Source organism: Canis lupus, chromosome 5 (genome assembly GCF_011100685.1).
Source record: "Canis lupus familiaris isolate Mischka breed German Shepherd chromosome 5, alternate assembly UU_Cfam_GSD_1.0, whole genome shotgun sequence".
In the NCBI taxonomy this organism is placed as follows: domain Eukaryota; kingdom Metazoa; phylum Chordata; class Mammalia; order Carnivora; family Canidae; genus Canis; species Canis lupus.
The window spans coordinates 19,172,159-19,186,680 of record NC_049226.1 but is presented as its reverse complement, the minus strand read 5'-3'; the positions used below and the strand labels follow the sequence as shown (position 1 = coordinate 19,186,680).

The 14,522-nt window shown below is 48.6% G+C and overlaps 1 protein-coding gene across 4 annotated transcripts in view; it reads left to right on the top strand.

Annotated features, from left to right (window-relative positions):
* ZBTB16 (zinc finger and BTB domain containing 16) overlaps window positions 1-14,522 on the top strand; it is a 188,002-nt gene that overhangs the window by 118,483 nt on the left and 54,997 nt on the right. For all 4 annotated transcript variants that reach the window (XM_038536116.1, XM_038536114.1, XM_038536115.1 and 1 more), the window contains one exon: window positions 5,079-5,165. In XM_038536116.1, the coding sequence (XP_038392044.1) occupies window positions 5,079-5,165 (87 nt within the window). The remainder of the gene's footprint in view (window positions 1-5,078; window positions 5,166-14,522) is intronic.

Genomic DNA, 14,522 nt, shown 5'->3' with positions numbered 1-14,522 from the left:
CGGGCCCCGGCCCCGCTTCTCCCCACTCTAGATGGTGCTGTTCACTCAGATCTGGGATCTGGAGGGAGGATGGCCAGGGGCCAGCCCGCTCCACTGTCCAGGCGGTTCTCCCTCTCGGCTGCTAATCTGTGTCCCTGCAGCCCATCCCGCACTTGACCCTGTCTCTCCCCCTGTCCTCACTGGCTCCCTTCCAGCCCGCCAGCCTTCTCCTTCGTCTGTGATGGGCTTCCTTACACAGGGGGGTATTGCTTCTTCCTTCAGCTTCCCCGCTCAGATGCCAGCTCATCAGAGCGCTCCCCTGTGCTGACCCCCTATAAGGTAGCAGCGCCCTGCCTTCTCCATCCTCTTCACTTAATTTCTTTCTCTTTTTATCGCCTATCACCATCTAGATGATATTTACAGAGTTTTTAAAGTTGCTGCCTTCCCTTCTAGAATGTAAGCTCTCTGAGGGCAGGGGTTTTGTCTCTCTTATTTATTTACTGTAATCTACCTTTGGGCGTATTCTTAGTGGACATCCAGAAAGCAGCCCTGTGTATACAGGAAAGGTGTGGCAAGAAGGCACGGCCGTCCCTCAGCTGTGCCCTGCTGTTGTCCCTGCTCCAAAGTGAGCCCCAGGAAACATTTGCGGGGGATAAATGCTGGTATATCCCCAAGCACCCATGTGTTCAACTGGCATGACCTCCTTCCTTCCTCCATCACTCCCTTGCATTGATGCTTTATAAATGTATTAGTGCCTGAATGATGTCACTGTAATGCATTTTGGGAATAGCCATGTGGTTTATACACACTTGAATTGCTTTGAATGCAAACCTGACATCATAGTGAAGGCAGCAGCGAACAACATATGCACAGTAAACAGGCAGAGACTGTCTTATTGATTAACAGATGAGGCCTCTATTATTGATCAAAGCTTGGCGAGGAAATTTATCACTTTTAATTTCAGGGCTGCCAAATATTTCTGCCTCTGAGCCAGCCATTACAGAGACAATTTAAAGGCACATGCTTCCTTGGGAAGAGGGGGTTTCTGGCTCTCCTTACGGGGCTCCTGTGCCCTGGAACTGCCTGTCTGTGCCGCTGGGCTCACCCCGGGGACCAGGGGGAGTCTCGATGGGGGTGGGGGTGTCCCCAGGCTTCACAAATGAATGGGGCCTGAGGTGGGAGCTGACAGCGTTTGTGGTATCCGCCTGTTATGAGAGTTCTGACCAGCCTGGGGGATCAGACTGTGCACCAAGGCCCCGGGGACTTTCACAGCCTCAGCTCAGAGCCGAGACTTAAGCAAAGCAGGCAGGGAGAGGCGAGAACGCTGAGGGCAACCAGATGTGGTCAGGCTCAGGCCAAGCCGGCAACCTTGACTAGATCACATGTGCTGATCTGTTTTTATCTTCATCTGAACTTCTCTGATGGCACGCATCCGGCCCTTTATTTCCTACCTGGCCTCCTTCCTTTCTGCTCCTCAGTCATTAGAACAGATGCTACTATAGCTGTGTGGATGGCTGTTTTCTAAGAATCCTCCATACCACATCCCTTTGAGGCGATGGTGCAGGGGCTGCTCACCTTGTTGTAGGCTCCCGCATGAGGCTGAGCCCACAAGGCCCTCCAGTTCCTTGCTCTCCGACTCAGGCCTCTCCATCTACTTTCTTCTTTAGGGAGCCCTGAGAACAGTGAGAACCAAAGAAAGAAGTGCAGTGAAAAGCCAAATCCTTTACAGAGCCACAGAAAATCATTGCTGGCTAATGATTCGAGACTGGGGAGAGTTTCTCAGGGCAGGAAGGCTGTGGCTTCATCCACCCACCTGGTCTGCTCTGCTCTTTGAGGTACTTGCTGCATTTCCAGTGTAAGTGGATGAAAAGTGGTCTTGGCCGCCACCTGAGTGAACACACATGGTGACTGTCTTGCCGTTAAGTTCCTTGAAAAGCTCTTTCTTGAAGCCTTATAAGCCACGTACAGGTCCTTGGTCCAAGGACACCCTGCAGCTTGAAGGGACACCTGGAGGTGATCATGACCTCCCTGTCTTCAGGCAAACTTCACCTCCAGCTACCTAATACAGCTGGCAATATTTATATTTAAAGCTCTTAAGGAAAAGTGACTCCCTGTCTTTCCTAGGGCACTTAATCACTCATTTGTTCAGCCAGTCAACTAATATTTATTGAGCACATAGTAGAGGGTATAGTTTGCTCATCATTTGGATTATAGACAAGATCGATGTTCTCCTAGAACCTGACGCTTTATACGTACTCTGGGATCCTTTTACTCTTCACTGGCAAGAACTGTTTATTACTGTTTAATTTAAGCCAATACCGGTATAAATTGTATTCTGAGTTCTGTTCCTTACAGCATGTGCTGTTTACTCTAAGGAAGAGGTTTTTAAAACTTTTTAAAAAGTAGCGGAACCATTTCTCTAGTTGGATTTTTATATAGAACTTTGATGTATAAAAAAGGCATATTGGAATTTTTTTTTTTTTTTTTAGTTGAGCGAAGGAAGCCCATACCTCACCTTCTTACCCATGAAGCGTCTTTGCAGATGGAGCCCTAGGGAAGCCAAAATATACAGAGATTAAGAGCAAAGGCTCTGAAGTCAGGCTCCCTGGGTTTGGATCCACTTGTGTTGCCTACTTTGTGACACTGGGCAAAGTGCTTAACCTCTCTGAGGTTGGGATTTCTCATCTGTTAAATGGAGGCAATAGCAGCGTGGACTTTTTTTTTTTTTTTAAGATTTTATTTACGTATTCATGAGAGACACAGAGAGAGAGGCAGAGACATAGGTAGAGAGAGAAGCAGGCTCTCTAAGGGGAGCTTGATGTGGGACTTGATCCCAGGATCACCTGGGGTGATCTTTGACCTGAGCCAAAGGCAGATGCTCAACCACTGAGCCACCCAGGTGCCCCGCAGTATGTACTTTTAAAGGTTGGTGGGATTAAAGGCAACAATACATCTTAAACGCTTAGCATTGTGCCTGATATATGGTAAAGCCTCAGGAAATCAGAGATGATTGGGAAGCAGCACTACGTTTCCACTACAAATATGTGTAAGAAGTTCTGCTCTCATGAGACTCTAATACAGATGTAACACACAGGCACACTTAGGGCAATGCTAGGATGTGCTGAAAGGAAGGACGTGCAGGGCATCTTGGAAAGGACAGAGCAGGGCCTGCGTGCTCGGTGCGTACACACTCCGGTCTTGAGAATGGGATGGGATGGGAGCCGATGGAGACCTGGGACCTGGCTCTGCTCACACACGGAGACTCGAGGAGGGTCCAGTGGTTCCATGAGGGCTGGTGAAGACAGTTCCATGGCCACATAGAGGAATTTGGAATCAGAACAGACTGTGAGCCATATAACTTCTTAAGCAAGAGGTAGGAAGGAAGCAAGTGACCGACAGGGCCTCTGTATCTGTCGGGTGAATCGGGACAGCTGGTGGTGTGGCTGCCATCTCAGTCTACCAGTATTCTGGATACCACCCAGTAGGGCCCACATAGGGGCAGCGACCATCGACACACAGTGCAAGAGATGCATCTAGAAGACATTTCAAATGAAAACTGCCAAGGCTTGAGACAGGTGCCCCCTGAATGAAATAACATATTAGAGCCTTGAAGACTGTTAGCAAATGGTTAAAAAAAAATCCTGTTTGTCTTGACACTGTAGCATTGTCGCTTTGAGCCCTGTAAATAATGGTTCTGAAAAAGTTTATCATTTTGAATTGCACTAAATTGATTTTGTTGATTCCACAAATATGTACAGTAATAGGTTCCCACTGGGTGTCGGGCCGATGTAACTGTGCATGCAATGACATGTTCCCTCAGAGAGCTTCTAGTGTAGCAGGAGACAGGAACAGGTCCACAGGCATTTAGAAGAGCATGGGGTGAACCTTTGATCTGGAACATACAGGGTGCTGTGGGAGCACAGGGAAGGGGCCACGTCCTCTAGAGGAAGCCGATGTGTAAGGGGTGCTATCGTGTATGGTGGGAGTGAGGGCCTGGAATGTCAGACACAGGAAGAGCAGAAGGATGTGCAGAGGCCTCTCAGTAGGGAAGAGTCTGGCTCCTTTAGGAAACCAGGCCAGCTGAGTGGGCCTGGAGACCAGGGAGCAAGAGTGAGGGGCAAGAGACAAAGCAGGAAAGATAGGCACATCAAGAATGCTTTGTGAGTCTTGGTGAGGAGTTTGGATTTTATCCTAAAGACACAGGGGTGTCATTCGAGGATTTTTTTTTTTAAATTTATTTATTTATGATAGTCACAGAGAGAGAGAGAGGCAGAGACACAGGCAGAGGGAGAAGCAGGCTCCATGCACCGGGAGCCCGACGTGGGATTCGATCCCAGGTCTCCAGGATCGCGCCCTGGGCCAAAGGCAGGCACCAAACCGCTGCGCCACCCAGGGATCCCTCATTCGAGGATTTTAAGTTGTCAGGTACAGGGGGTTGTTGGGGCAGACTAGTTTTGGACATACTGAGTTAGGGACTATATAAGTACAGGTATGTCAGCAATTCCTACTTTCCCGTAAGGTATCTTTTTAATTATTATTAATTTTATTTATTTATTCATGAGAGACACCAAGGCAGAGACATAGGCAGAGGGAGGCTCCCTGTGGGACTCAATCCCAGGACCCTCAGAATCATGACCTGAGACAAAGGCAGATCCTCAACCACTGAGTCACCCAGGTGCCCCCACTCCCATAAAGTATAATTTAAGCAACAGGGCACATTTCCCCTCATTGAATCCTTCACTCTTCCTACCATTCCTCACCTGGAGCCAGCCCCCCAGAATCCTGCTGCTTCTTGGGGCATCTCATCTGGACGCCATCTCTGTGTCTGTTGGTTATTCTGATTTTGTTTCTTCTTTTCTCTGGGAGACCCCTGGGTGGTGGCATTTGGAGCTCAGTTGGTCATGGTGGTCAGCTCAGGGTGGTCACGTCCTGGAGGAGGGGCTGGGCTGGCTGCCAGAACCAAGGACTGTCCCTGACTTGGGGTCTTCACAGGTCTCCAGCCATCTCCTCCAGCATCCACCTACATGATTACAGCCCAGGACCCCTTCCCCGCAAATGGAATATCACTCTCATGGTGACTGCCTCCCCTTTCTTTTCAGCGGGTGCCAAAGCCTTTGTCTGTGACCAGTGCGGAGCCCAGTTTTCAAAGGAGGATGCCCTGGAGACACACAGGCAGACCCATACTGGTGAGTTGACTGATCCTCATTCTCCAGGTCTTGGTCCTCCAGAGTGCCAGTGCAGAGATATGAGGTATCTTGGCAGCACCTTCTTCCAGCAAATATGACATCTAGTCATGTCCTGGGGAGCTGTGAGTCAGGATGGCCTGTGCCACATTCAGCTACTCTTGTGGTGAGGGCTGGCTGATGGGAATGTCCAAGTGTGACCTTGCCCCATAAGAGTAGCTGCCCTGGTTGAGGTCGAAGAGGCCACTGAAGTCCCGTCTTCACAGAGCCTTCTGGCATATGTTCTCATTGAGGTCTTAGAAGGTCCGCGATGTTATCTAGCATCCCCTTCCCTTGGTGATGGGTCAGGAAACCTCTTGTACTCTATCTGAATACCTCTGAAACCCTCAGTGGCCACAGTGGGCTGGTCTTCCCGCTGTGAGTGCAAGTCATTGTCTAAAAGCAGTGTCTGCGTAAGGATACATTTGAACCTTTCAGCAGATGATGAGGTCACTGTATTTGATGTGAGAGCACTGGGTGCACAGCCATTATCGTACCACCATCATTGGTTTCTGATCTCATACCTGATGTCACCTGGGCAGTCTCTCAGTAACTCTATAAGGTGGGAGGCTCCTATCATGTCCTAGATGAGGACCCTGCGGTTCAAAGGAGGGACAGTGACTTGCCTAAGTTAGTAGTGGGGCCAGGAGCATTATAGCTTGCATGGCCTGGTTCTCCACTTGGCTCTGTCCTTAACTGCCTGCGAGACCAGGGATCTGCTTATTGAAACTCTTACGTTGAGTCACCTCATCTATTAGAAAAGTGGAATCATAAGAGTACCTACCTCCATAGCATAGTGTTGTCATGGGCATGCAATAAGATACTTTATTTGAAGTACTCTGCAGAGTGTTTGGCTCATAGTAAGCATTTAATAAATAGGAGTAGATGTATTTAAAATTTAATAAATATTTATTGATTTCCCACAGCGTGCCCCAGCATGCTTATTGCATTTACGGTATAGTAACATACGAGACAGATAAGCACTCCTGTCCCTCATGGAACTGAGATTCTAATGGGGAGACGGTAGAGGCAAGTAAGTATGTAATGTAATGTCAGGTGGTAATACGGCTGGGAAGAAAATGAAGCAAGATAAAGGGAAGAGAGTGAGAGGGAGAAAAAGTGGTATTTTAGGTTAACTGGCTAGGCCTAAGAAGGTGACATCTGAGCAGAGTCCTGATGTGAGGGAGTGAGCCACTCAGAGGAACAAACACTTGCAGGAGCCCTGAGGCTAGGCTGACTTGACTGCCTGTTGGAGCAGCATGAGGAGCAGCATTGTGTTGGTGGTGGTGGTAGGGGTGGTCAGGGAGGAAGGTGCAGAGAGTGGTGGCACATGAGGTCAAAAATCAGGTGGTCTCTGAACCCTAGTAAGGAATTTAGCTTTTTTCTGCATGTGCTAAAAGTCCGTTGGAAGGGGAATAAAATATTTGCAAATCGCATTCCTGACAAGAGACTTACAGTAAGAAAATATAACTCTTATAACTCAGTAATAACTCATAACTTAATAATAAAATACAAATAACCAAAATAAAAAACAGGCAAAAGATCTAAATAGACATTTTTCCAAAAATAGTCAATGAGCACATAAAACGATGCTTAACACCACCAGGCCATCATAAGGGAAATACAAATCAAAATGACAATGAAGTCATTTTTTTATACCCATCAGGACGTGACTGTCATATATAATACAGATAGTAAGAAGTGTTGCAAGGACGTGGAGAAATCAGAGCCCCTATACACAGCTGGTGGGAATGTACACTTTGGACAGCAGTCTGGCAGCTCCGCCAAAGGTTAAACATAGAGTTACCATATACAAAGCAATGGTACTCCTAGGTGTCTACCAAGGAAATGAGAACATGTTCTTGCCAAAACTTGCACATGAATTTTTATAAGCAGCATTATTCATCATAGCCAAAAGGCAGAGACAACCCAGTGTCCACCCACTGAAGGATGGGTAAACAAAGTGTCATTTATGTGCAGAATGGAATATTATTTGCTATAAAAGGGGGTGGAGTAGTGATACACTCTACAATGTAGATGAATCTTAAGAACATCATGCCTCAATGCAGGGAGCCCATCGCAAAAGGCCACATGTCATATGATTCTGTTTATAGGGAGGGTCTAGAATGGGCAAATCTATACACAGAAAGTAAATTAGGTACCAGAGGCTGGGGGAGTTGAGGGGAAATGGGGAATGACTGAGGGCTGATAAAAATGTTCTAAAATTGATGGTGATGATAGTTGCACAACTCTGAATATACTAGAAACTATTGAACTGTACCATTTAAATATATGAATTACATGTTATATGGTATACAAATGATATCTTAGTAAATCTGCACACATATATACACACACCCCACCCACACACACATGTGTACAAACATGTATTGAGTAAAAGAAATAATGGTCCATTGGAGGGTTTTGAACGAGAGAATGACATGACTTGGTTTGTGTGTTTCAAAGCTCACTCTGACTTCTGTGTTGGGAATTGACCACGGGGCATATGTCAATTAGTAATTGCTGTGTAATGAACCCCTCACCAGTAGATTAAAGCAACAGAGTATTACTATCTGACAGTTCCGTGGGTCGACTGGGCTCAGTTGGGTGGTTTTCACTTGGGGTCCCTCTTGAGATTGCAGTTGGACAGTATCTGGGTCTGGAGTTCTCTGCAGGCCTAATAGGGCTGGACATCCAGGATGACTTCCTCACCTTCAGCGCTCTGCTACTTGGCCTCCCTCTGCAGCAGAGTGGCTTAAATTTTTTGCATGACAGCTTAGGGCCCCACAAGTATGGAAGCATAAGCTGCGCAAGCTATCTTCAAAGCTAGGCTGGAAACTGTGAGCATCACTTCTGCTATGTTATATTGGTCAGAGCAGGCACAGGTCAGCCCCAGACTCGTGGAGTGGAAGACTAGGCTATTCTTCTCAAGGGGCAGTGACAGACAAATGCAGGGTTGTGTGTGGCGGTCATTTCTGGAGACTGGCTGCCAAGCTGCTATAGGGGGCTAGCGGTGAGAAGAAGGAAGACCGCTCAGCCACTGCTGCTGCCACCATTATGTCAGCAGTATTTCCATGTCCTGTGACCTCACACGATCTGCCTTTCCCAAGTGGAAAACATGGTATCATGGGCCTTGGTCTGGACTTCCCTGGCCTGTGACAACTGGAGGAGCACTTTCTAGGTGAGCTTGGTTGTGGAGAAGGTGGCTTTGTTATAGAAAAGGTGACTTGGCCAAATGATTTTGCCCCAGGTTCCAGAGCTAGTTATCTTGAAAGCCAGGGCAGGACCCCGGTGGTCCCCAGGTCCCAGCCAGTTTCTTATTGCTGGACCACATGTATCTGAGAATTCCGATCTGGGGCCTGTGGAGAGTGAGCGGTGAGCCAGCTTTGCCGGGCAGGTTGATCTGTCCGTGCAGATTAAATCAGCAGCGGGGAGCAAGCCACCTTTCAGCCAGGATCAGAGAAGGAGTGAGCAAGTGGGAGGCTGTTTGTGAACAGACCCCATGCGCTTAGTGAGCACCTTCTGTGTGCCTGGCACCCCCATATAGCAGTGACCAATACAGACATGCTATCTATGTTTTTTTCCAGACAATTTTATTGAGATAGAATTCATATAGCATACATTTCACCTGTTAAAAGTACACAATTCAGTGGTTTGTGGTGTATTACACTATTTTTCAAGCATACAATTCAGTGGCATTGATGACATTTCAATCTGTTCTTTAGAATCTGGGTTGATTCAGCTTTGAAAGTTGGGAGCCGTCTTAGGGCCAGTGCTTTTCTAGGATTTATTCAGTCAGTGAGAATTTGAAAGCAGCTGGCACCTTCCAGAAAAGGATATTTGATTAGTGGTTGGAAAGAGCCCATAGTTTGGGTCAGAAGCCTGAGATGTGGCTCTAACTCCACACTCTAGTGGGCGGATGGCCTTGACTTGTTACTCGTCCTTTCTGCCCTGGAGATCTCCTCACCTGCCAAAGAAATACAGAGTCATCCTTCCTATGACAGAGGTAGACCCAACCCATCCGGCCTTACTTTTGCTTTATCTCTAGGTTGAGTCAGTGGAGCCCTTGAAAGGGGTGAGAAATGGAGGAAATGAATCCAAATTTGGGATGAGAGGTGAAGGTGGATGCCTTAGGGAGGGCTCTCTCCCCGTGGGCAGGCTCCCCCAGTGGGCACGGGTGCTGGGCCGCTCCTAGTGTAGACACGCTGGGCCGGGGCGGAACACAGATGCACAGAAGCCTTATCCTTGGGTGGTGAGGTGGCTCTTCCCCAGGCATGGTAGAGCTTGTTTATAATGCCATTGCCTGCAGAACCCAGGTAGTTCTCCAGACTCCTCTAATCATCAAAGAAAAGAAAAGAACACAACTTGAAATCCATTTGCCGTCTCTGTTCTAAGGGGGCCCATGAAGCAGGGAGAGGCCTAATTGTAAGGGATGCTGACAGTAACGCTGAAGTTATTGGACTAGGTAGAGACAGGTGGGGGGCCAGGTACGGTTGGAGAGCCAGCAGGAGGGCAGAGAGTGCTCGGAAGAGGAGAAGGAGCGGAGACCCTGGGAAAGGCAAAGTCATGGTAATGCTGCTCTGTATTTCTGGTACCTTAGTTGATAAAACACATTTTTCGATTGTACCCATTTAATAGATGAGAAAACAGGGGTCTCTAGAAAGTGGAGAGCTGGCACTTGACCCAACTCCAATGCCAATGTTCTTTTCACTGGCTCCTACCTGCCTCCAGAGTGACTTCCTGTTGTCACAGGTGTGTGTGGCTAGATGACTGGCGTAAGACCCGTTCAGAGATCATTTTGCTCACTGCCCTGCCTGGGCAGGGCTCTTTTGGATCCGTGTGACCCATTCAACTAAGAATCCTCAACACCCTAATACCCGTATCCCCTTCCTGGGACAAGCTATAACTTGCCTGAAACAAACGGAATCTGGAAGTCCCATGCCCAGAGCAGCCATGCAGGGGACTAATTAGAGCTGACCTGGAACATTGTGTCAGATGGGTGGTTATGGTGTCTTCTAGGGGTTTTTGAAACCGGGAAATGAATTTCATAGAAAGTCCTTCTCACTCCATTTTAGCCAAACGAATGGCATCTTCACGTCACCCCCTTTTGACCTCACTTCCCCCGGATTTCTGTCGTGGGGTGTGTATGGCTTCTCCTACACCCCTTCCCCCAGGATCTTGCCGGGCTCCGGCTGGTGCGCTGGGAGGCCGGGCTTATGGTTGGGCTGGGCTCAGGCTTTGTTGTCATATTTCAGCTTTCTGTTTTGGTACAGCGAAGACTTTGAGGAGATAAACAGAGATCACTTTACACCTTTTATATTATGACAAATACATATTGCAAAACACTGCTGCTTCCAAACTGTCGGGTTGCAGAGCAGCGAGGAATTAACAGCTATGCAGCTCCCCGAGATGCTTGTACTTCATTTACACATCAGATTTTTTTTAACTGTTCAGAAAAATAAAAAAGTGAGAAAACACGCATACACACGTGCGTACACACGTGCACACCCAGTGCACCGCGTAGGTTCTATATCGAGAGTGTCTTAAATTAGTAAGCAGTTCTTTAAAGTCCAGATAAACTGATAAATACCATTAATGGCTTAATTTATACTCTGGGTTTGAAATTTGACACATGGACACTATCTTGGCTCAGGAAACACAAGTGGTTCTGTGCCAGAGGTTTTAATGACCGATCAGTAATATAAATTGCTGCATCACTGAACAGAAATAGCTTCTCCATGTCATTTGATCTGGAAACTTCTCCGGCCAGGCAGCAGTTAATAAATTTAAAAATAATTACCCTCTTTATTCAAAGTCAAACTAATTAGGAGTGGGTTTTACAAATCATAATGTTGTTCAAGCCACCACTGTACATCCCCATTTGGGACCTGAAGAGGCCTGGGGGCGACAGACGGGATCGGGTGGCGTTAATTAGAGGGCAGAGGAGCTACCTTGGCTCTGAGCTGAAGGCGATGGGGTTGAGACGGTCTGGAGTGTGCCCTGCACGAGAAGGAAAAGGTGTGGGTGAGGGGCCTTAGGGAGGACCTGTAGGGACTTTCAGCCTTTTCATTCACATGTGAAGACATCAGAGCAGCCGCCTGCCTGGCCTGGCTTGGCCTGCCTGTGCAGTGACGATGGGGAAAACAGGGCCAGTGCTGGTCTGTGTGCATCAGGTCAGAGAGACTCCGAGAGCCCAAGGAGCAGGAAGGGTGGCTGTGGGCATGTCTGCTTGGGGAGGACCACCTGCCCAGAGGCAGAGGAATGGAGAGGAGGATCTCTAGAGGGCTTTACTCACTGGGCAAGTTTGGGCCCTAGCGGGTGGCTCAGATTTGCCTTACAGGCCTCAGAGAAGGTGCCCCTTTAGGGCCTGAAGTCAGAGTGTGAAGTTCATGGTGTCCTGTACTTAGTACCACTCCTTCCCGCCCCCACCCCCTCCCCACCCGCTCCCCCTGAACTTGGGATCTGGTATCAGATTGTCTAGATTCCAATCCTAGTTTTATGATCTTGGGCATATTGCTTCACTTCTGCAAGCTTTCGTTTCCATCTTTCTAACATGAGGATAATGATGGTGTCTAGCGTATAAGGGATATTGTGAGGATTTCATTTGAGACTCTGTAAGCATTCAGCACAGGTCTTGCAGAGAGCAAACGCTCAGGAGATGGTGGTGCTGGTTACTGTCACTGCGTCATCAGGCTCCTCATCAGAGGCCTCGGAGGGCATCCATCCCAGCCTGGGGTGGGTGAGAGGGGAGGGGCCGGGTTGCTGGTTTTGGTGGGTGAACAGCAGCCATGGTGTAGAGTTGCTTTGCCAAGGTGGAGGTGGGGTCTTCCAGGATTGTGGGCTTGTCCTCTGGCCAAGAGGACTTTTCCAGGATGTCCACCGAGCTAATGGCCACTGGAGCCTCTAAGAGCAGGTGGGAGAGGCGAGGGCGGAATGCAGTTCTGAACGGTCTCACAGAGCAGATTTGGTAAATGTCATTTAAGATCCTGGTACCTGGTGAATGCCCACGGCTGTCCAGGAGGACTACTCCCTACCAATATCCAAACAGATGACATTTAAGCCTAGGCCAGACAAGCTGCAGAGCTGAGAATAACACCTAGCAGGTATTGCACCCTGCAGGAGCGCTGCACTGAGAGCATGCCCAGCCACGTTTTAGAGGAGGCCTCATTGGTTGGTAGCCTCGAAGGCTCAAGAATCTTAAGACTCCTACTGGTATCATGGCCCGTGTCTGTAACCATCAGGAGCCTGGGGATTCTGGATCCCTGCCTTCTTCAGGGAAGATTATCGTGTCTGTCATTCCCCCTTAGGCCCTCCTAGTGCCCTAGTGAGGAAAAGAGGCAAACACAGATGGCCAAAGCCATTGCCAGGTTTAGGAACTCTGGAATTAGGAAGTTAAGGGTCATCTTGGAGGCTCAGAACATAAGGTTGAACTTGATCTCTAAACTTGTTGCGAAGACATTGAGCTCTCTCCTCCAGCTCCCCAGGTTAGTGACTTGAGTTACACTCTGCAGCTGGTTGGTCCCATCATTCCTTCATTCACTTACTCCCTAAGTTTTAAAGGGCCTACTATGTGCAGGGGGCTTTGTGAACCTAATACATGATGGTAAACTAAATCTGGTCCCTGCTTTCCTGAAGATTATGGTGTTGTGACGTAAATGAACTGATGGGATCTACTTGCCTTGGGTACAGACAATACAAGAGCTGTACCCTGTTGGATACTTTGGAGTTCTAATTTTATTAAAGTCTTGGCGACAGTCCTAACACAGACACATTTTTCCTCCCTATTCTTTGCTAGAGAAAACTTAGACCCAGAAAGATTAAGGAAGGCCAGTCAGTCCCCATGGTACAGCTGGCACAGGTACCTGGGCTTCTGTACCCCAGAGCCCATGTTTCAGTGCTGTCTTCCCTCCCCAGTGGACCTTGCACCTGATGTGCAAATCAAGGGTGCGCTCTGTCTGTTTAAGTAGCCTATGAAATCAGGAGTCAGAAGCCCATATGTGTAAAAGGGGGTCGGTTAGGAACAAACAAGCCAAACTCAAATTAGAACCCACGAGTTCTTACTTCCACCCCAAGCCTTCTCTCTACTCTGACTACAAAATAAGGGCTTTCTTTTACTGGCCTAGAAAAAGTTGCCTAGTTTTCACATTCCTGTGTCACAGAAGAAGCCACTCAGGCAGATGCAAATGTCGACATGCTGGTTCCCATCCTCTTGGTGTTCCCTGCGAGAGGGTTGGTGCCGTGGTCTAGGGGCAGCTAACACACCTGGGGGCTGCGGGCAGCCCTGCTGTGGGATCTGCTGTCCCCTGAAAGAGAGCAGATGCTGGAGAGAGTCCTGCCCCAGAGTGGTCTCCTTTTCAATGTGAAGGAGGCTGGGGGGCATCTTGCTGTAGCTCTGGAAGGAGGAATCCGTGAGCACACACATGCACATGCATGCACACGCTTTGCAGCTGGATGACCATCTCCTCCCTTCGAAGGTACAGAGCTGCACCCCCTACCTGCTTACACTGGTCCCTCTCTCATCCCTGCTATAGTCAGAGATGCTTGGGAAAAGCTGCAGGGACGGTCTCTGGCTCTGAACCTCAGAACAGAAAATGAAGTACTTATTTGGAGGACATTCTGTGGTGGGTGAACATGGAAAGGGTGGCAGGAGCAGCAGGTGGGGGAGAGGATTTAAAAGGGTGAGCAGCCACATTCCGTCCCTCAGGATGGCTGCCCGCCTTGCCCCTCTCCTGCCCCAGATCTGGCACAAAGGCAGCGCTGGGCACTGAGAAGCCTCGTCAGGGGTGCTGGCCCCCATCCCATGGCAGTAGGAAAACCAGCAACTGTTCTGGTTCCTCCTCCCAGAGGGCGGCTGCCAGGTGCCCGCCCCAGTGGAAGAGGGGCCAAGGGAGAAGAGGCAGATGACAACAAACAGCTTCATCTACCTAAAACTTGATGTGGGCAGAAAGGCAGAGTGAGCCTCAAACCCCTGCCCACGCTGGAGGGTATGGGGAGGATGGGGCAGGCAGTCATTGGAGGAACACATGGATCCCATGCAAGCTGGCGTGACCTCCCCATTGAAAACATAATAGCATTTGACTTTTATAAATATCAGGGGTGATTTGTATAGCATTTCACGCCATGTGCCAAGGAATTGAACATGAGAAAGCCCGAGCTCAGGAACGGCCAGGGAACGTCATAGGCACTTTGGGAGGGAGAGTCATATGCTGTTCCTTCAGTCAGTGCACCAGCATAGACTTACTCCTGACCTCATTTCATGCTGTTACTATAAAGGCATGTTTGATGCCTAATATAGAGTTTTATTTTCCAAGCCCAGGGCTC